Source organism: Manacus candei, unplaced genomic scaffold, assembly GCF_025592945.1.
Source record: "Manacus candei isolate 608988 ecotype Guabito, Panama unplaced genomic scaffold, ASM2559294v1 h1tg000008l, whole genome shotgun sequence".
NCBI lineage: Eukaryota > Metazoa > Chordata > Aves > Passeriformes > Pipridae > Manacus > Manacus candei.
In genome coordinates, this window is record NW_026138056.1 from 19,582,117 (window position 1) to 19,603,689 (window position 21,573).

The 21,573-nt window shown below is 40.2% G+C and overlaps 1 protein-coding gene across 1 annotated transcript; it reads right to left on the reverse strand.

Moving 5' to 3' along the window:
* Positions 1-2,395: 2,395 nt before the first annotated feature.
* Positions 2,396-12,722, reverse strand: LOC127463135 (epidermal retinol dehydrogenase 2-like). The gene is made up of 7 exons (XM_051772217.1): positions 12,684-12,722; positions 11,534-11,887; positions 7,533-7,664; positions 5,999-6,098; positions 4,237-4,381; positions 3,260-3,382; positions 2,396-2,753 (listed from the first exon to the last, which is right to left on the reverse strand). The coding sequence occupies exons 2-7, from the start codon at positions 11,858-11,860 to the stop codon at positions 2,660-2,662; spliced, it is 921 nt and encodes a 306-aa protein (XP_051628177.1). The 5' UTR covers positions 11,861-11,887; positions 12,684-12,722; the 3' UTR covers positions 2,396-2,659.
* Between the last annotated feature and the right edge of the window lie 8,851 nt (positions 12,723-21,573).

The following is a 21,573-nucleotide window of genomic DNA, read 5'->3' on the forward strand; positions in this document are numbered from 1 at the left end:
ATAAATCAATAAACCTTGCTTTTCAAAGAGGCAAACTCAAGATAGCTTTCTCATTCTCTCAGCTAAAATTTTCCCTGTAATATCAACAGGTGCATGAAAGAATTTACTGAATGCATGCATAACATTGGTGTTAAAAAAATAGGTTTTTCATTGGAGTGTGCATTCTTATAAGCATTTATAGTTGGAAGGGAGCTTGTAAGTATGGGTTTACTTAAGTACAATTGAAATATGATGGCAAATATGGGCAATAGATGACTACAAAGCCTAGTTTCTAAAAATCCACTATAATATCTTACAGTGGATTTTTAGAAACTAGGCTTTGTAGATTCACTACTACTGCATTTTATTTGTTTATTTTTTAAGTTAAGCAAATTATGAACATTTTATGCTAGCATCTCCTGAAAATTTACATGAGGACTGATTTTTATCAATTAAGTACCAGCATGTACTTTTGTGCAACTAATCCCTGAATTTCTGCTCTTGAGGAGGTTTTTTGTTCTTTATTATCTCTAGGTTGTAGTTTCATTTGAAGACAGTTGAAGGACTTCTCTCCAAAAATTAGAAGAGATATTAGTCAAGACCCAGCCCATAATTATACAAGAATACATGAGGTATTCCTCTTGTCTGTATTCCTTTTCCCATGATTTACAACAGAATTATGTTCCACACTGACAAACAGGCTACCTCATTAAAGTTTCAGTCTGAAAGAAGTACAGTCCATGCAAAGTTGTCGCTTGGTCACTTAACGTAATGCCTACGTAATTTTAATTTTAATGATTTTTCAAAAGTTACTCAGAAAATTACCAAACAAAGATTTCTTGCACAGATTCTCACAATACTCTTGAATGAACGATTTTCTAAATAATTTTACTAAGATCACTGGAATTAAAACTGTGTGGACGAGTTTACAGGTCCAGATTCAGCTGCTGAATTCAGGGACCTAACCTGGTAACAGCACCTTGAACCCACTTTCTGGCCTCAGCATGGTGCTTCAAAGCTGCATTGGAGCCTCTAGAGCCAGACAAGGGAGCCAGATGCCTGTGGGCTTCATTGGTGCTCAGTACTCAGCTGCCTACAGCAGATGCTCACCACAGAGCCTGTGTTTATAAACTCTGACTATTCTGTTGTTGGAACCTTTTACAAAATGTATAGAGACAACTAATCACCACATAAGTAATTTCCAGGATGGAATTCTTTCCTGTCTACTTTCTCTGATTATGGGGCTTCATCATCTTTCCTTTCGGAGTAGGGACATGATGCTTTGCTGCAGGTGTACATACACTCTTTCTAAACTACAGCCTTTGATAAATGATCCAGTATCAGCCTCTAGCCCTGGATCAAGACCCAGGCAACTGTATCCCATAGAACAGCGTTTAGGAAAGTGTGCTGTGACTAACAAGGAGTGTGGTAAGTGCCACAGCACCACACCCACTTTATCAGCGTGCCTTGCAGCTCACTCCTCTTCAGAACACAGGCTCCCTGCACAGCTCATCAGGCAGAGCCCATCATCCCACAGCAACCCTTCTTCATGTTGGCTTTATGTTAATTGCAGTGTTATTTTGACCCTAAAAGGGAAATGTGTTAAATGCTTTGTGGTTTAGTTTCTTTTGGTAGTTTTTTATTTGGGTTTTTTTGTCTGTTTGTTTGGTTTTGTTTTGATTTCTGCTTCGACAGAAGTGTGTTTTTCCTGTGCTTTAAGATTTTGCTCAGAAATTGAGAATTCAGAATATGAAATGGAGTCAAACAACCCTGCCTGGTCTTACTGACTTTTATTGAGACCTCAGATAAAAGCAGCATGCCATCATGAAATGAGAGATTGGGTTGTGACTAAAAATCAGTGATTTCAGGCTATGTCATTGAAATTTCAGTCTGAAGACAATACTGTGGCAGTAAATCTACAGTATATGAGAAAACTGTGGTTTAAACATGTTTCAAAATGGCTCTTTGTAGTCTCTTTGCTAACTCATGCTTTCTTCTTCCCAAGACCCCCCATGACAAGTGTTGTCCCATGCAGGAATGTCCTGGGAAGATGTCCTAAGGTGTTCTCATTGGACCTTGTTAACCCCTTCCTGTGATTGGGTGTTCCTGTAAGCCACTCGAGACTTCTAATTGGTTACTCTGTGAGTCCTTCTAACCCTATAAATGTAACCCCCCAACAATAAACCCTCTCTTACCTCCTCTCCGCACCGGTGTGCTGTCTCTGTGCCTGCCATGAGACCATGTGGGTGGAAGGAGGGGAGAGCACCTCTGCCCTCCAGGCTCAGGACCTGAAGAAACCCCTGGTGCTGGAGTTCCCTTTCCCTATCCACCTCAAGCCGTAGGAAATGGTTCCTCAGATGGAAATGGAACTAGAACTGGGCTGCCCCATACCATGGGGGGAAAAGGATCCAGACAATACAGTCCATGCCAAGTTGTTGCTTAGTCACTTAACATAATACCTATTTAATTTTAAATTTCAGTGATTTTTCAAAGGTTACTCGGAAAATTACCAAATATAAAGACATAAAAGACAGTTATGAAGAATTAAATTGCATGTAGACCAATGTCAAATATCATACAAGAAGTAAATTGTCTGTCAAAGAATAAACATGAATTAAACTTATTTTTTACTGAAAATATTCAATTTGATGGCACTTGCAGTCTTCAGAATATTTTTGTTTCAATCCTTTTCCTTCTGACCAAAGGCTTTATCCATGCTCTCAGGGAACTTGATGCATGATTCGAAGCATAGTATTGATTTTCTAGGAACGAAACTGATGAGACAAACACGGAGTTAGGTTTGGTTTTTTTAGAAAAATGTACTCTATAAATAAAGAAATCGTAAATTCATTATATTTGCTCAGTAATTCTAATGTCTGGCAATAACACATTTGGTGTTTCCCCCATGTTATAAGTGGGGGAAATGAATGACAGGCCAAGCCATTTTGCAAAGGCCCAGCCAGCAGTGGAGGCAGTGACTGGAAGCAGACAGTTCTAGCCCAGGCATTACTCCCAGTGTACCATATCATGAAAATTCTTGAAATTTCTATATTCAACTGTAGCTTAAGACATATATTAGAGACAGAAGGGGCCAGAGGAATGCTATTCACCTACACTATTAAAAAATTAAAACCACTGTTTCTTCAAAGTTGGGTACCTATAACTGGATTGACTGCAGGAATATTAACTAAAGGATTGCTTTTACTAAACATTTCTGCTGATTTTACGGGCATATGGCAAAGGAAAGAAGGCAATGCTAGAAGACAAATCACATGCTTACGTTTTCAAACCCAATAAGCGTAAAGTTGGAGGCATGATTAGATAAAACTTTTCCTTTTTAATTGCATTCAAGATCTTGCTGGCTACATACTCTGGATCGTAAACAGGAAGCAAAAGAGGTTTTCTGTAAAACAAGAAAAAATTGTTATGGAATTATAAAACTTTGCTTTTGAGATGTATTCTAACACATATGAAATTAACTAACTAACTAACTTTCCCCTCAAATAGCCTTGAAAAGGAATCTCCAAATCTCTTTGTTCCTACTATCATCAGAATAAATTGAAAACACTTTGGTGATGTTTTGAATCTTAATGGCTTTAGAGCAAGCAGAGCATAATGAAGTTAATGCCCACAATGATTGCAGCGTTTGAAAACTTCCAAGCTTAGCCATACTATATTCTCTTCTCTGCATAAAGTTCTGCCTTCTGCACACCTCCTCTTTCTCTACTGTGGATGCTGAGGTGACAGCTAAGTGGATCAGAACCAGGTCTGTCTCCAGCCAGGAGAAAGGCTGTGCTCTGCATAACATATGCCCCTGCAGGATGATGAATGGTGGAAGCAGGAGCAGAGCACTGAAAAACCAACATCACTGCTACCGTGCTACTACAACAGTTAATTCAGTGCTTGCAGCATCTCCAATTACTGCACCCATAGTCTCCCACCAGATATTACTTGCGGTAGAGAACACCAGCAGTGTCCTTTCTGCTGATGAATAAGGCTCCCTTTAACCCTTAAATACTGCTGTGCATGCCAAACCATTCCTTGACTGTGAGGTTATTACAGTCCCTGTTGCACGTCAGTTATTAACTGTATGCAAGACTTGCATTTCTTTAGATCAAAAGACATAGTTTTATGTGCCAATAGGGCAAAACCACTGAATTGAAAATCAAATCAACCAGCTAGAGACTGAATATGGTATATCTTGTGAGTAGTGATTATTTTTTACATACGAAATAGGACACAATCTGTTTTACTTACGCGCTTTGGAAACCTTTACTTAATTTAGTGTTAACAAAATAAGGGCAAATGATTGTGGTTTTAATGCCATGTTTTCCTGCATGATACAGTTCTGAACTAATGCCTTCCATCATTCCAATGATTGCATACTTGCTTGCAGCATAATCTGAAAAATGAATAAAGAAGAAATATTCAAAATCTCCAAAGCGCCACAATAAATGTTATATACAAAATTTAACTCTTTGTAATAATATTTAATCCATTATATTATTTAGTTCTATAATTAGCAGCCTTCTAGTTAGTATTTTAAGCATATTGGTGATGCTAACTGAAGGTTAATGACTCTTCCTGTGGTTGATGCACAATTGTCTAAGGATAAGATTAATACTTTCCAGAGCAGTTTTTTTCAGTGCACTATAGAGTGATATAGGAAGATGAACTTATTCAACCTTTTATGTGCATTTCCAGATACTCATATACGAAACAGACATTCTTTCAGTTAGAATGTCTTCACCCTTCAATATCACAGGTTACATTTCAGAAAGAACTGTTTCTAGTGGTAAAATATAAATACCCTACTTATAAATGCTGCTTTAGCCTATTACTTCTGATTTACCCTGCAACTTTTTGTTTTGTTTTCCCAGGAAGATGGAATCTAGTCAGAATTTTATTTTTGATGAATGTACGAAACTCCATCCTTGGCGATAATCAAAACTTGCCCTCACACAACCCTGTGAAACCTGATCTAAGCTGGGCCTGTTTTTATTTGGATATGTGGACCAAATGACCTTCGGAGATTGCTTCCAACCAAATTATTCTACAATTTTAAAACTGAAAGAAACTAATGTAGTGATTTACATGTGGTTTCCTAAGGTTTTTTCAAATCTTTGTGTAAATAGTTGTTAGATACAGTGAAATCCAATTTTGCTAAAAGAGTGACTTCAAAGACTGGCATTACAGATAGTTTGCTATTCTTCAGAAATTCACCCCCAGTAAATGATGGAACCACACAGCCTAAAAAGAAATAGCTAAGGTGTAAAAGGTTAAAACACAGATGCTCAGATCCACTCCTTTAAGTCTTACAGTTATATGATGAAAGCTGAATGTAAACTATATTGTCAATACCAAACACGACCCAATGATAACAGGTGCCAAATGAACACTACAGTAACACCATCAGTCAGAAGAAGAAACAAGAGACACTTATTACACCGAAGTTCAGATTCTTAAAGAGTGTCCTCAGCGATACAAATCAACATGTAAGACAGGCTTGAGGAAAGACTGGGCAGCAGACCCAGACTGATGGAATAGGCAGGACTAGAGCAGACTGCTCTCCTGAGGGAAACAGCTTTAAATATTGAGCTTTTAAATAGCTTAAAACTTTATTCAAATTAATTTTATTGAAAATTCTGCCAAAATGCCTTCTGGACCTGAAAATCATTTTCTAGCTAAATATACAGTTCCAGATATAATCCATGTCTCAGGACTCAAAGAAAACCTGGCGTGAGAAAGAGTTAGACTACCTGTGTGCAGAGCTTCTTCCCACTGCACGCATACAAGCTGTATTGTCCTTATTCTGCCGAGATAAGACAGCTTGTAATCAGACAGTAAAACCTGCAGCAAGCTCCCGGTGCCACTTGGGTAACGTGACACTGTCACACATCACCTTTGGCATCCACAGGTTCTCATCAGTATAGGTTGCTTAAGCCAGGCATTTATTAGGTCTCAGAGAAAAGTCATTTTTTTGTAGATCTAATTTGTAATGGCAGTTGACAATACTAACCTGTCGCTCTGTAGAGTCCCAGCAATCCGCTTGCACTGGCTGTGCTAACCAGGTGCCCACGGTTACAGGCCACCATGGCTGGAAGAAAAGCCTTGCAAGTCTAAGAGAATAAACATATAATTAAAAAAACCCCTTTATAAATAGACACGTCAAAAAAGTTGCATTTCAAAATTAGGCTTTCTGAGGCTTCATTATACAAGAAGCCCAACTGACCTTTTATCTCTGTAACAATTTTTAAATGATAGACAACATTTCCTTGAGTGACTGCCCTCTATTTGATGATCTAACAGCATTAAAACTGTCTTATTAAAAGCAGCAAAGTTTCTATTTTCTCTGCCTCCTGGTTCCTCACGATTTGAGTCTATTTGAGATTATTGCCAAAGGTTTGGTACACAAGAGGGAGCTAGAAGTCAACACATCAAGGGAAGTTCAGCTGCCTGTAGGTCCTTTTTCTTTACAAACTGAACTTCCAGACAGCTCCAGCATCCCAGACACCACTGTGGGTGACACTAACTAAGGAGAACGCTAGTGTTTTATGAAGGGTTAGATAAAAAAAAGAGACAAACAATAACAATTTTTTTTCAATAGCTGAGATGTCCTATTTGACTCCAAATGTGAGTACCTAGTATATCACTATCCTCCTGCCCGGTGTTTCTTCAGACCTGTCAGGGGGAACATCTCTCTCAGTCTATTTGCCTCAAGTATTTGGAAGAATGATGCAGTGTGGCTGAGGAATGCTTAGAGAACTCCTACCTGCAAGGATTTTCCACGGAGAATCGCCTTTTAACAAGGGAGTTGCAATGCTGTATTGTTCCCTGATGCAAGCTGTTCACTCAGGCATATAAACAAAAAATGCAAGAGGGGGCAAGAGTAACACTCCCTCACAACAAAAGCTCCTAAAGGTCAAATGAGAGCCCAAATAACAAATTCCTTCAGAGGTAATAAAATAAAGATAATACTTACTATCCACACTACTTTTCTATGTACTTTAGTCAGGTGGTGATTAGGAATGAAAGCACAGCCTGAAGACTGACACCAACATGTGCAGCAAAAAATGATTGGAATAGAATGATTTAGGTTGGAAAAGAACTGAGTCCAACTGTAAACCTAACACTGCAAATCCACCACTAAGTCGTGGTTGTGTCTCCCTGAATGCTACAAGTCCCTTAGACAAAGACTTCTAATGCCAGCAAACAGGGAAGACACATGCCATCATGTCAGCACTAACTTCAACCACAGCTGTTACAGGTAGAGCACATTTCATGGTACAGTTGCACAAACTTTTGATTTACCAGAGTACTCAGGGAGGTTTGTGTTAATACTACTGAAACATAATGGGGAGACTGTCAATTTGGTGTGTTTCCAATTACAGGATGATTATGAAAACATATTCTCCCCCAGTTGAGGCCCTTCACATCCCTATTCCAAATTGGGGTTTTGAGGTAGACACCACCATGGTGATTTTCACACCAAAACACTTGACTCTACCTTTTGGTCACACAGAAAAAAAAAATAACAAACCACAAAACTTTACCCAGACTTGAGAGAAGAAGTTGGTTTTGAAGGTCTTTTCAAAATCTGCATCTGAAAGGTCACAGAACTTCTTCCCAATCAGTATGCCAGCATTATTGATTAGAATAGTAACATCCCCAACTTCTTTTTTAACCTGAAAAAAAACGCATAAAGTTTTAGAAGGTATCCTTGCCTCTTGTGCTTCATTTATGAAAATGTTTAGTGATATTTGCAGTAATTGATATATCTACTGAAAACAGAAGTACTTTAGAACTGTTATATTGCTTCAGATCAAAGGTCCATCTGAGCCTCCTAGCCCTTGTCTCATGGTGAAAAGCAATAAAAAAAGGACGAGGGCTCTAAGGTCTCCAGTGTACTTAACTTTTCACATGCTGCAACTTCAGAGCTTCCCGAGAGATATAAGGTATCAGAATCTTTGAGTTTAATATATCCCAGTGATTCTCCACCCCATCTCGCTCCCTGAATTTGTCTAATAGCTCCCTGAACTCCAGAATACTTTTGGCTTCCACAGGAATATAAGGTAATAAGTTACAAAGCTTTAGTGTGCACCGTGGGTGTGCTTTAGCTGCAATTGGGACATTTCTTGTCCCATATTTTTCGTGTTGTGAGAGACTGCATTCCTCAGACAAGCCTGTTTAACCTCTTTTCTATATAATTTCTCCTGAATTGTAAAGAATTCAGCACAGATTCCTGGGGATACCAATCCTCTGAGTAAAAAGGATATACCATGAAATAGATAGATAACCTCACTTGGAAAGAGGGTCAAAATCACTGTTAGCTCAATTTATTATAAAAAGATTTTGGTTTATTATAAAAAGATTTTGTCCCAAGATTTGGATTTATATCAAAGCAGGTGGCCAAGATTTATTCATAGTATTAAGAATCAGTCTCACTGCAGAGATTCCTGTGCTAGAGGTGAGTGGTTATCCAGTGTCTCAAAAATTATAGTATGAATACAAAAACATAAAAATCCCATACATGCTGCTGTCTGGCAATTTGGAAACAGGTACTTCAATCTGATACCCCAACATCTGACCTTCCTTTGGCTCTCTCAGGGAACCTTAGCATTCAGTGAAGACTTGCTTGATACTCCTTCAACTGTGTCAGGTTTAATGCTTGTCATAGAAAACCAGATATTAGCACCATTCCACCTGCACAAACGAATGCAAATCTAGACACTACTGAGTATGGCAGGAATACTCAATTCTTCCTTCGTGGGATGTATCTGTGCTTTCTTCCCACTCATATCTTTTAACTGCTGTGTCAGTCCATATGATGATCCTCTTTTTCTTCACTTGACAACATAGCTTCACCAGTGTCAGTATTTTATTTAACCTGGCTTCATTTGACCTGTTTACTCACTGCGACAGAATACATGTGAAGCTTGGCTCCCATTTGCAAAAAGTCAGGCTGATTATTCTACATTACATATTTTGTCAGGTGTCTATTAATTCCTCTTTTTATTATGATTTCTACCAATTTTCTCTAAGACAAGATCATAGTTTGTGGCCTCTCAAGTGCACTTTAGAACTGGAATGTTTGCTAGTCTTTGTTTCTGATAACCTGTTATAGCAAAACACCCCCCCACACATTTCCAGCCCATCAGATCCATATCTAATTTCCTTCAAAATTCCCGGGTGGACACTACCTGATCCTGAAAATTAGTTGCTGTTCACTTCACCAGTTTATTTTAAAAACCTCTTCTTTAGGGACTTTGGTTGTTTGATTTGCTTCCCAGAAAGAAAGCTTTCATTATCAGAAAATACCTAGGTTTTTCTGCAGTGAGTATATCAAATAAAAACAATTAATTTAACTTTTTTGGTATTGCTTTATCTTCTGGGTCCAAGCTCAAGACTTCTCATATTACCAATCAAAAAGTTTCAGGTATTTCCAAGAGTAGAAGAGGCCTCTAGATGAAAGACTCTTGAACTAAGAAAATTTCTGGCTTCATCATGACAGTTCAATATCTATGAAGATGTTGATATTGTTAACAATAATTTAACACCTTAACAGCAATTTCTGAATTTTAAACAGCTCTTCAAACTTCTATTGGTAGGTCAGTCTGTGCCCTGCAGCATAGTGTTTGCTGATATGGGCACAGCAAATTCTGCAGGCTGGAGCCCTGTGGCTCATTTGGTTAATGTGTTTGGAGATTGAAAATTACTGGAAGGCACAGAACAAACCTTTTGAGACTGTGTTAAACTAAGAGCAAACAAATAATTTAAAAATGTTCAGCATGGACATTGAAGTCCAACAAAGAAATTAACTGCATAAGCCCAAATTACACCTTTTGGTGAATGTCTTTGCAAGAAGCAAATAGCCTTTATGGGAACTGGGCTTTAATGCCAATTTAAAATGTTATCTTTTAAAGAGATTTGATCTTGGCAAATTCTAAGGTAAGTTTTTATTTTTACTTGCAAAAAATAAGATTTGAGAAGAACTGGGTTTTTTTATAGCATCATTTCAAATAAAGATCAAATGTCATATATGAAGTACTGACCACAAATTGCTCAGACAAAGTTTTCATCTTGCTTGGAAGTGATAACAGATATGAAGATTGCTGAAATTACTGTGATTGCTACTTCCAAAATTGCTGCAGTCATTATCAATGACACAGGTGTCAGGATCACATCATCTGTACTAAGTCATTGGCAAAGATAATCCTCCTTGAACACTGCATATTGTGTCAGCACAGGACAGACCACTCAACAACTTGCTCATCTGTGCTGACATGCTATTACAGTACAATAAATACACCACTGCCCAAGTAATACTATGGTACCACCTGTGGTTCTTAACATTTAGGACGAATGGCCCTAAGCGGAATTTTTTCTGTGCACAGTCAGCACAGTGTCTGTGTCCCTAATGGTGCTAACAAGGGTGGGTAAAATAACACCTTGTTGACTGCAAATGTGAGAATTGCAGTTTCAGATACTTGCAGATCCTGAATCCAACTTACCTTTTAGAGGTACTTTGCATTGGGAACATTTCTTGAGGGAAAAAAAATGTTTCAAACTTTCATAGCCATGCTCAGAAGGAATTAATTTGTTTTGGTTAAAATTAAAAGCAACAATCACAAAACAAAGAGCTTCTCCCCCAAATTTTCATAGAAAATTAATGTTACATTTCAAGGTTATTCTGAAACAATCTATCAACATTCACATGTCCTGAAATATTTTAGCTAATTTCTCTGATATATGCTTTCAGACACTGAACAGTGTATGTTCTTATATTACAGAAGAAGAATTTATCCTTGGATAAAATGGCAGAGTGGCTAACTGGATTATAAGTGAGGCTATACTGGGAAATATTTTCAGGCAGTTTAAGGACAAATAAAAAGTAACAATGTGAATGTCCAATTTCTAGACTCTGACAATAATAAAAATAAAAAAGATAATAGTTTAAAGAATGTAGGTCAGCCCAGCAAAAGAGTTTAATTTAAAATGGAGCTCTTTTCTACCTTACTTCCCAGCTATATTGACCAAAAAATAAAGTGAAACTGAATCATCATTTTGACTGGACACCCTGATGACGTTTCTGAAAACATTATACCCTCAAAGAACTACAGTTTTCTATACAAATGGGCAAAGGAAAGAACTCTTCTCTTACAACATATACTGATTTTTTCTTTTCTTTTTTTTTTTTTAATTATTTCTTGATATCTTGAAGAAATTTCAAAGCCTAAACAAATATATGGAGATAACCTCTGCCGCATGTTTTACCATACTCGTAATATAAAAGAAGTTACTGTCTCACAATGAAGACTAAAAATGGATAAATCTCAACAGAACCTCTTAAATCCAGTTACTTTATTGAGAACATAGTTTAAGGTCTATCCAGAAGTGACTTGTTGAAAAGACAAAGTCATTTCCCTACATGATTTCTTATCTTTAGTGAACAGTAACAGTTTCTAAAAAGAAAAAAGAAAAGGAAAAAGAAAAATAATTCGTAGCATATACTATTAAAAAGAAGCAAGAAAAATCAGAAGACGCCAAATCTTACCTTGTCTGCCTTTTCATAGACATCCTCTCTATTGCTGCAGTCACAATGATAGACAAACACCCGGTTAGCTCCTTTTTCTTGGGCTAATCTGCATGTTTCTTTGTTACCTTTGTCATCGATGTCCCAGAGAATCAAAGTCACTCCTAAAGGAGCAAATTTTAAGGCAATCTGCCTTCCAATCCCATTTGCGGAACCAGTAATAAGAACTATTTCACCAGCAAAAGATTTTTTGCATAGAGGAAATACACAGATGAGATTCTCAATAAGTAAATAAATGAAAAATTTCAGGTACTGCAGTAACTTCTGGATGCATCTGAAGTTGAACATGATTTCTCAGGTACAAGCACCACTCTTCTGTAATTCAAATCCAGAAATAAAATACATTACGACACTGAGATATTGACTAAAAAAAGAGGTTGACCTTCAAACAGTCATTTCTTTTGCCTTGTTCTTTTGTGCAAATACAAAATACATTATTAAAGATTTGCTTTGTGAAATATACCGGATCCTTACTAGTAGAATTAAAGCAAATATCTTCTGCTAGATTCTATGGACCTTCTCTGTCGTCCTGGAGTCCTCAGCTTCCGTCTCCTTTTTTGAAAAGATTTACTCACATTTTAAACAGGTATGTTGAGTCAATAGCTACAGAGCACTTTGTTTTCACAACAAGGTGATGTTAGCTGAACAAAAAAGTACTGAACACACTGGTGTGGTGTCAACCTTAAGAAGGAAGGTGTCCTCCTTAGCAGGAAACGTTACCTGTTTCGGGAGGCAGGCAATCGGAATGTTCCCACACTGTGTGTATTTTCCAGTGCCGTACGGCCAAAATCACACCACGTATTCCCATTTGTGAGCTAATTGCCAGTCACAGGCAAAAGCCTAGCAATTAGGAGCCTTGATTTTCACCCTACATTAGACCGTACCACTTTACGGTGTTTGGGGCGGGAAGAGCGAGGCTCAGCAGAAGGAGCGCCCGTCACCGACCCGCCGGGCCCGTCCCGCCGCCGGGCTGCGTCCAAGTGGGGAGGCTCCAATCTCCCCGCGGCTTTGGCCCCCTCGCCCCTTCCCCACTAGCCCCGGCCCTGCCCCAGCGGGGCTGAGAGCCCCTCGCTCCGCCCGCCCCACACTCCCGCCGGGCCCCCGCGCTCACCGCCGGCTCCTGCCTGCCCGCACTGCCCGCCCGCCGCGGCCCACGGATGGTACTACCCTGCCCGGCCCGGCCCGGCCCGCCCCGAAGGTTGGGCTCCGTGCGGGGGCGGGGGCGGCCCGAGGAGGTGCGGGGTGCGGGGTGCGGGGCTGGGGCCGAGGCTGGGGCAGGGGCAGGGGCAGGGGCAGGGGCAGGGGCAGGGGCAGGGGCAGGGGCAGGGGCAGGGGCAGGCGGAGGCGGCGCTTCCTGGCTGGGCGGGTGCGGGATGCCGGATGCCGGCGGGGCCGCCCGGCTCTGCGGCAGAGGGTACCAAGCCTTGTCGAGGGCATCTATCGGGCGGCAGCTGCCGCTACCAGGTCGACACATCCCGCTGCTGCTGCCACATTGGCGGCCCTCCCGCGCCTGGCCGGCCCGGCCATCGGAAAGGCACTGCAGGTTCCATCCCGCTTGGAGAACCACCTGGCCAAGGGCTTGGATAGCAAGGGATCTCTCCTCCCCCTGCTGCTACTTCGTAGCAGTTACAAAGTTAAAAACTTCTTACTCTACATCATAAATTACTGTTCACCGACTTGCCGGGATGGGAGCAAAAAGGGACAAGCTGATCATAAACGTGTCTCCCTAAAACAGTGAAACCCCACGATCATCATTGTTTCTTGTGGGTCCTCAGTTTTCCATACATGCCTTATCCAACTTTAAAACCACAGTTCTGCACCACTGAAGCATCACTGTCTTTTCCCCAAGTTTGAATAGAAAACCACACTCCTACCTAGGTCCTTAAGAATGTGCTTTTCCTGTGGTGTTATCTGCTTGTCTCGATCACCTTGACATCTTCCACCCTGTTTACGTAAAAAGGCAATAAAGAGACCACTACTTTATTTGCAGTACTTTGAATTCTGCATAAGCGATACTGAAATTCTTTTTTATCAGCAAGTCATAGAGCGAAATTATTTGAAAGAAGTCACAGCGTGCTCTGATCCACACAATTCAGATTAGACTTCATGGGGATTCACGGGGTATTTTTCAGTTAAGCTGAAATGAAATTATAGTTCACATAATTTGATGTAATTTACACCAACAAATATGGTGGAAAATTCCAGGTTGTCAGTGTGAATAGTTGTATGGAAAGGATGTGCTTTCATACACAATTAACTGTTGAATATTCTATTTAGGTGCCAGAAAAAGGGGAAGCTGAAATACACTCACTGAGGCTGAAGGCAGATCTGTGGTTCCAAACAAGGCACCAAGCAATGCAAAATAGGTGGGTAAGGTAACTCCAAGTGTCTCACTGTAATCGGTAATTACATGGCAAAATCAGCAGACTGTGGTGAGAGGAAGTTGAAATGATTCAGCAATGAATTCCTGGTTAGGAAACAAACCAGAGGAGATGCTTGTTTATTATGATGACACTTCAAGGTGAACAGCATTGGTGAGGAACAGTGTTGCAACCAGAACTTTGCAAGCTGTAAGTTAACAGGAGGAGCCTGTTTCCAAAGCACGTGGTTATGCAAGTATGAGAACACGTCACTTTCCTGCTCTTACACTGAACTGACCTAAGAAGTAGCTAGCTATCATTCTATATGCAGTGAAAATGACAATGATGATTAAAAATTTGTATACCTAGATTAGAGACTTCGGTGTGGTACTGGAGTATTACAGTTTTTGCTAGCTTTAGGTAAAGAGTGGATGTGGTAAGTGACAAGGGACTTGGGGGACACACAGTGATTTTGAATAAGTTACATTCTGCTAACTAATAGCTAGATTTGATGACGCCTTTAGAGACTTGTTTAGCATTTCAAGATTAAATATCTGTGTGGATTTTTGTCTTAGTTTTGTCTCAGCATTTCATAACACTGAATTTTGTTGTCAAACAGAAACTTATTTTCCTGCCTGATGTATGCACCACAACTTGTCTCTAGCCCCAAACTTATCTTTCTCCACAATTAACTTCAAATTTGTACCAGAAGCTCCATTTCCAAATGATATTAAAAGCACAGAAATGAAATTTTCCACAATGTTTGACTGCACTGGAAAAAAAAAAGCCATGAAAACAGCCCCATGAGTGGTATTTTTATTATTGACCTTCCAGTAACAAACCTTCATGTCTGGCATTTGTTTTAATCATAACAAAGCTATTAAACATATGACACAGAGCAAATGCACAAATAAAAAAATTTAGGTACACCACTAACAATGTCAAGAACACAAATAACCACATGACCAAGAATGCCTAAAGATGACAGTAAACCAGCATCTTTATGTACCACTGAACATTTTGTATATACTCCATGTTAGGAGAACTTAAGAGAAGTCATAAGAGGCTGTCATGGTTTAACCCCAGAGAGCAACCAAGCCCCACGCAGCCACCCTCTCACTACCCCATCAGTGAGATCAGGGAGAGAATTGAGAGTGTGAAAACTAGAAAACTCATGGATTGAAATAAAGACAGTTTAATAGGTAAAGCAAAAGCTGTGCACACAAGCAAAGCAAAACAAGGAATTAATTCATTGCTTCCCATGGGCAGGCAGGTGTTCAGCCATCTCCAGGAGAGCAGGGCCCCATCACATATAACAGTTACTTGGGAAGGCGAACACCATCATTCCAAACATACCCCCTTCTTCCTCCTCCCCCCTCCCGACTTTATATACTGAGCATGATGTCATATGGTCTGGAATATCCCTTTGGTCAGCTGGGGGCAGCTGTCCCAGCTGTGTCTCTTCCCAGCCCCTCATGTACCCCCAGCCTCCTCACCAGCATGGCAGTATGAAAAGCAGAAAAGGTCTTGGCTCTGTGTAAGCACTACTCAGCAATAACAAAACCAATAAAAACATCTCTATATGTAATCACTGTGTTCAGCACAAATCCAAAACAGAGCTCCATACTAGCTACTGTGATGAAAATTAACTCTACCTCAGGCAGAACCAGCACAGAGGCATATCAAATTAAGCCTATCGAGTCTATTAAAACAAATCACTATCCTTTATTTCTGTGCATAAGAATCGGTTAAACACATATGCTAAAATCTATCCATGTAGAGAGGGATTTGGCTGAGGTTTTCTCATGGTATAAATCCTCTGGCACACTTACAATTGTCAAGGTGACAGAGTATTTCCATTAGTATATGCTTGTTGTGACACATGGAATTATCAAAACTGCTGCAGGCCTTGCATAGTAAATGTAAGTATAAGTAATTTTATTGGCCTTTTGATTGGTAGTAAAGATTAGAGTTAGATAATTACCTCCTATTCTCAAGCCATCTGGACCTTTTGAATATTTCTGGTGGATTACACATTGACCAATATCTTTTGGTTGCTGAGAATGTGAAGATGCTTACTTGCAAGGTGCTGAGGTGAATGATATTGAAAAGCATCTTCACTGCTGAGCTGCAATAGGTGATTTAAATATATATTATTAATTACTAGTAATTAATATATCCCCCAGCTTTTTATAAATAGTTATTAAGTATTTATCAATATATTAATAAGACATTTGCGTACTCATCATCATCATCGTCATCATCATGCTGGGCTTCGCGAACGAAGATTTGGGAAGGCCTCTACCCATGTTTGCTGCAAGCACGTTGGTGGCTAAAAAGGCCAATATGAGATAGGCATGTCAGGTTGCAAAAGGCACAGCAGAAAGACTCCTCAGGTGGTAAATTCTGCAAGGCACGATTCTTTCTGCGTTGTCTTTTCTCCTCAAGAGTGATCCTGCGTGCTTTCTCAAAGGCATCAGCAGCGTTATAGATGGTGTGTCTCCAGGCCTCCTGACTGGAGGCCAGAGTAGACCAGTTATGGTGATCAATATGGCCGAGGCTGAGATGTTGTTTCAGGGAGTCCTTGTATCTTCTCTTCGGGGCTCCTCTCTTGCGGCAGCCAGTGGCAAGTTCACCATACAGCAAGATCTTAGGGAGGCGGTGGTCCTTCATCCTGGAGACGTGCCCTGCCCAACGCAGCTGTGTTCTCAGCAACATGGCCTCAGTACTTGTGATTGCTGCTTGTTCAAGAACAGATGTATTGGTCACATAATCTGACCAGTGGATGTTTAGGATTGTACAGAGACAGCATTGATGGAAGCGTTCTAGGAGATGCAGGTGGTGGCAGTAGATGACCCATGATTCGGATCCATATAAAAGAGTTGACAGCACTATGGCTCTGTAAACACTGATCTTTGTACTTTTCTTCAAGTGTTTATTACGCCAAACTCTTATGAAGCTTTCCAAAGGCACTATATGCCTTTGCTAACCTGTTGTCTATCTCTCTGTCAATCTTACCCTCCGAGGAGATGAGGCTACCTAGGTAATTAAACTGCTGGACTGATTTGAGCTCTGATTCACCAATGGTGATATGGGGATGATGGAAGACTTCCTGAGATGCAGGTTGATAGAGAACTTCTGTCTTCTTTAAGCTGACTTCCAGCCCAAAGAGCTCAGCAGCGTCTGCAAAGCAGGATGTTAAACACTGCAGAGCTGCTTCTGTGTGGGCGACAAGGGCAGCGCCATCAGCATAGAGCAGCTCCTGGACAAGATGGTTTAAGGTCTTGGTGTGGACCTTCAGTCGCCTTAGGTTGAATAGGCTTCCATCAGTACGGTATCGAATGTAGATATCGTCCTGATCCTCAAGGTCTGCCACGGCCCTTTGGAGCATCATGCTGAAAAAGATTGTGAATAGAGTTGGTGCAAGAACGCAGCCTTGTTTCACGCCATTAGTTATTAGAAAGGGCTCAGAAAGTGCATTGTCATATCTGTCTTGGCCGTGCTGATCCTCATGGAGTGAGATGATCATTTTAAGGAACTTGAGGGGACAACCTAAGCGTTCCAAAATCTGCCATAGACCTTTTCTGCTCACAGTATCAAAAGCCTTGGTGAAGTCAACAAAGGTTACATAGAGACCTTTGTTCTGTTCCCTACACTTCTCTTGCAGTTGTCTGAGAACAAATACCGTGTCTGTGGTGCTCCTGTTTGCTCTGAAATCACATTGGCTTTCAGGTAGAATTCCTTCTGCTATAGTGGGTATTAGTCTGTTCAAGAGTATTCTTGCCAGGATTTTGCCAGCAATGGAGAGCAGAGTAATACCACGGTAATTTGAACAGTCTGATTTAATTCCTTTCTTCTTATACAAAGTGATGATGACCCAGAAGCCGCCGTGCATCCGCGGCTGGCCCCCAGGCACGTCCGCGGCAGGAGAAAGGAGAGGGGGAGCCTTGCCAGCGGGTACTGCACCCTTGTGGGAGAAGAGAGGGGAGCTTTGGAGAACACAGAGGTTGTGTACTATCAGCATGTAAAACTACCATCAAAAAGAAAAATACGGACTTAGTAGAATGAGATTACTTTATGAAATGCTTGATGAATAATTATTTTACTGGGCAACTGAATGGCTTTTGTTTGTATTTTAAAACTTAATATAAGCCATTCACATGCTGCAAACAGATATGACAAAAAATGCTTTGATAAATACAGACAAATTAAGTGATATTTTAACATTTTCTGACAAAACTAATTTCTGCAGACTCTAACAGTTCTTTAGATCTCTGTTGAATTTGTGGAAGAATTTTATTTGTCATTCAAAATGGTTTGATATCGTATCAGTTCTGACAATTAATGTAGTTGTGCAGATCATGAGGCAATTTGCATTTATATATTTGGAGAAATAAAACATAAAAAACCACACAAGTATTCCTAATTCTTCAAAAAGTCAACTGTTTAGCACTGATAAGGACTGGTGAGGAAAAGCAGCTCTCTGCAGGTCACTAGATCTGTTCAAGTTAGTGAATTGATATTATTAAAATAAGATGTCCAGGTTTATAAGGACCCAAACAAGAAGCATATAGCCTGTCTGTGATAGTGAATTTAGTAATGTGATTTAATTTTAAGAGTAATCCAATATAGCACACAAGATTAAAAGTGGGAATCCCTTATTACACAGCATATGCGACAGCCTTAACTCTCTAGACTTAATAGTTTTAACTGTCAGAAGGTCAGGAAAAGCTCCCATTGTTTCCCAAATGTGTCAAAACACGCTTCTGACCTGTAGAAGTCAAAGGCATCAGCCTGAAATCTCACCAGACAGCTATGACTTATGTTAAATGAAATCAAAGTAGTATTTTTATTAATTCACCAGAAGGAAATAAAATCCCCAGTTGCAAACTTAATGTATCCCTTGGATCTGTGCATATTCTTTCTAAAAGCTTTGGCCAAAACTCAGAACTACAACAGAGCACCCAAAAGGCAATGCACTCTGCAGTGAACCTGTCATCCTACCTCAAGATGAAGTTCATCAGTGATACAAGGGAAGTGCTTGTACGCATTATAAATGAAGAAGAAAAGGAGTTTCAGCTCACAAAACTTGGATCTTGTGTCCTGAGGAATAGCAGGGAGCAGGAAGGACCTCTTTTCCTGTTGGATTTTTTTTTTTTTACTTCTAATTGATTCAATATACTTCATCACACAGTCAGCCAATCTAATTTAATCTCCATTGAACTGAAAATTAGGAGTTGCTGTATCAGATAGCTGTTGTCATACTGCTGGGGCCTAATCCTAGAAATAACTATAGGCCATTTTGGCTACAGGAGGGTTTGTACTTTTCACAGGCATTTGAGAAATAATTCTAGTACTGTAAAGAAAATCCTTAGCTATTGAACTTAAGCCATTCTATAGAGACATCCTGCAGAGACATTTCAGCTCAGATCCCTATAGCTGTGCAGATGCGTAGGGATCCCTCTGCAGGCCTGTGCATGCCACATCTATCTTCAAAGGTGTTGCTTATCTGCATCCACATCTAACCCTGCAGGTGCTTAGTGTTCTGCCAATTACAGTGTCAGTCAAAGGGCAACTCTACCCCGTGACTGAGAAGGCGCTTGGAGTATGTGCCTCGCCAGCACCACCTCTGTATCCCTTGTTACCTGGCAGTATCCAGGTGTGGTATCTGTGAGAGTATAGTCATGCCTGGTGTAGGGGCACCAATGCTTGTCTGCTGCTTCATTCCAATCAAAACACACAGATGATGGTACCATTCCTTAGGAAGAGGGCACAAATGACACCCTGGAAATGGGTGTCATTTGGGAAAAGCTGCTGCTGACTGTGCTCTTCATGAGGAAAAAAAAATGATACCTTGGAGACAATTTTAGGCAAATGAGTAGAGGACAAAACTATAAAGTTTTCTCTTGCATGTAGAAAACTGGCTTTGCTTCCCAGGTTGAAATATCATATTCCCCAAAAGAAGCCAGGAAGGAGAATGATGTCTTCTGTAAGCTAGTCAGACATACAAAGTCTTTTCGTATGTAGTCTGACCAGTTCTTCCTGTCAAATGGTATTCCCTGCCTCCCAATTAATTGAAAGGCTGAAATTATTTATGACTCAGGAAGTATATTTTCTTTTATCTCTTTAACCCTTTTCAACCTGAATGACAAGCAATTGGGCTAATTTACTAGGAGGGGTTCTTTATTTGCAGGTGGGCATAATGGCACTTGAATGCACTCATAAATAATTTACAATTTTTCTTGTATATTGAAAAAATGAGCACTTATTTAAGTGGTGGTATTGCTGAGGACTACAGAAGTGGATTACCCAATCTTTTTTAGCCTGACTAAGCAGTGTCACTGTGCTGCTGAAGAGCCTAATAGTGATGGGGCTGTAATAGCAGTGGTGGGGAGCCTAATAGTAAGTGGAAGAAAAGATGGTATTCCTGCTCAGGAAGGATCTCTTTTCTGAGAACACTTTCTGAGATCACAGACTGGGTTGGATTAGGGACTCTGAAATGCAACAGTACAGAGCAGAAGGGAAAGGGGATACGGTGATGGAAGTCCGGGCACGTAGGCTGACAACCTGCTGTTTTATAGTAGCCAGAGCTTTCTCAAGGTGTGACTCAGTGCTTCTACTGAATAATCAAATAGTCTGAAAATCACCAAACAGAGAATAATTATGCCAGGAAGAACTGCCATCAGGACTCCAGAACAGCTGGAGTATACCAGCAGTGCCAGCAAACCACAGAAGACCTCAAAGCTGTGCAAGAATTGGAGGGGAAGGTGTCTTCAGTAGTGAGCGATATTATTCAGAAAAGGATCTCCTCTAAGAATTTACCTTTACCTAACATTATGCCTATTTATTTTGTCTCATATTAAGGTCAGTTAGTGATTTAATTTCTCTTTTCATTAAGAGTAACTGAATGACAATGGTATTCACATTTACACAAAGAAGGTAGAGCAGATTTGTCATCATGCTGCCATGTTTTTGGTCAGACTTCACCAGTGACCTTAGCCTTTCAAGGGTCCGCAAGGACTGGTGCTGGGACAGTGAAGTAAGGAAATTTAAAAGGCTTTTGCAGGCCCCACATGTTCTGAATGGTCATGATGTTGTGAACAGATTCATTTATGCAGTTATGGTGAAACTCCTTGAGTCCAAGGGATCTCAAGAATTCAAAGGGAGAAGCTATTACTTCTGATCCTCTTAGTCTAGTCTGAGAACCTTGTTTCAGAATTTTTGTCTCAGTTACTGCAGAGAAACTCAGTATGATGGATACTCGGGAGTAAAGCACCTCTCCTATCTTGAGTCTGCTGATCCACAGCTTGGTAAGCAAAGTTTAAGCATGCACAGGCTTCCATAGAAGTTCTTTGCTTTAACTAGTTTCCACTGCTTCTGCTCAGATGGAAGCCGACAGCTTTTTTTTTTTCTGACTGATGGGCAAAGAATGACTTTGCCACATTAACTGTTTCATTCGCTGTCACAGCATGACAGCTATGCTGTATTAACAAAAAAAAATAAAATAAAACCGGTATTTTTCTGCATAATACTTTTCTAGATGGAGAAATGTTGACATTTCAGCCCTATTTCCTGCCCTTGTCAGCTAGTTGTTGAGGAGATGAAGATGGAAATGTAGAAAAATGTGAAAGTCCTACTGTA

Coding starts and splice junctions, on each gene's coding strand:
- LOC127463135 (XM_051772217.1), bottom strand. CDS start 11,860: ATGTTCAACTTCAGATGCATCCAGAAGTTACTGCAGTACCTGAAATTT. Junction 6,099..7,532: donor ACTTCTTCTCTCAAGTCTGG/GTAAAGTTTTGT, acceptor TTATTCTCTTAG/ACTTGCAAGGCTTTTCTTCC. Junction 4,382..5,998: donor GGGACTCTACAGAGCGACAG/GTTAGTATTGTC, acceptor TTCATTTTTCAG/ATTATGCTGCAAGCAAGTAT.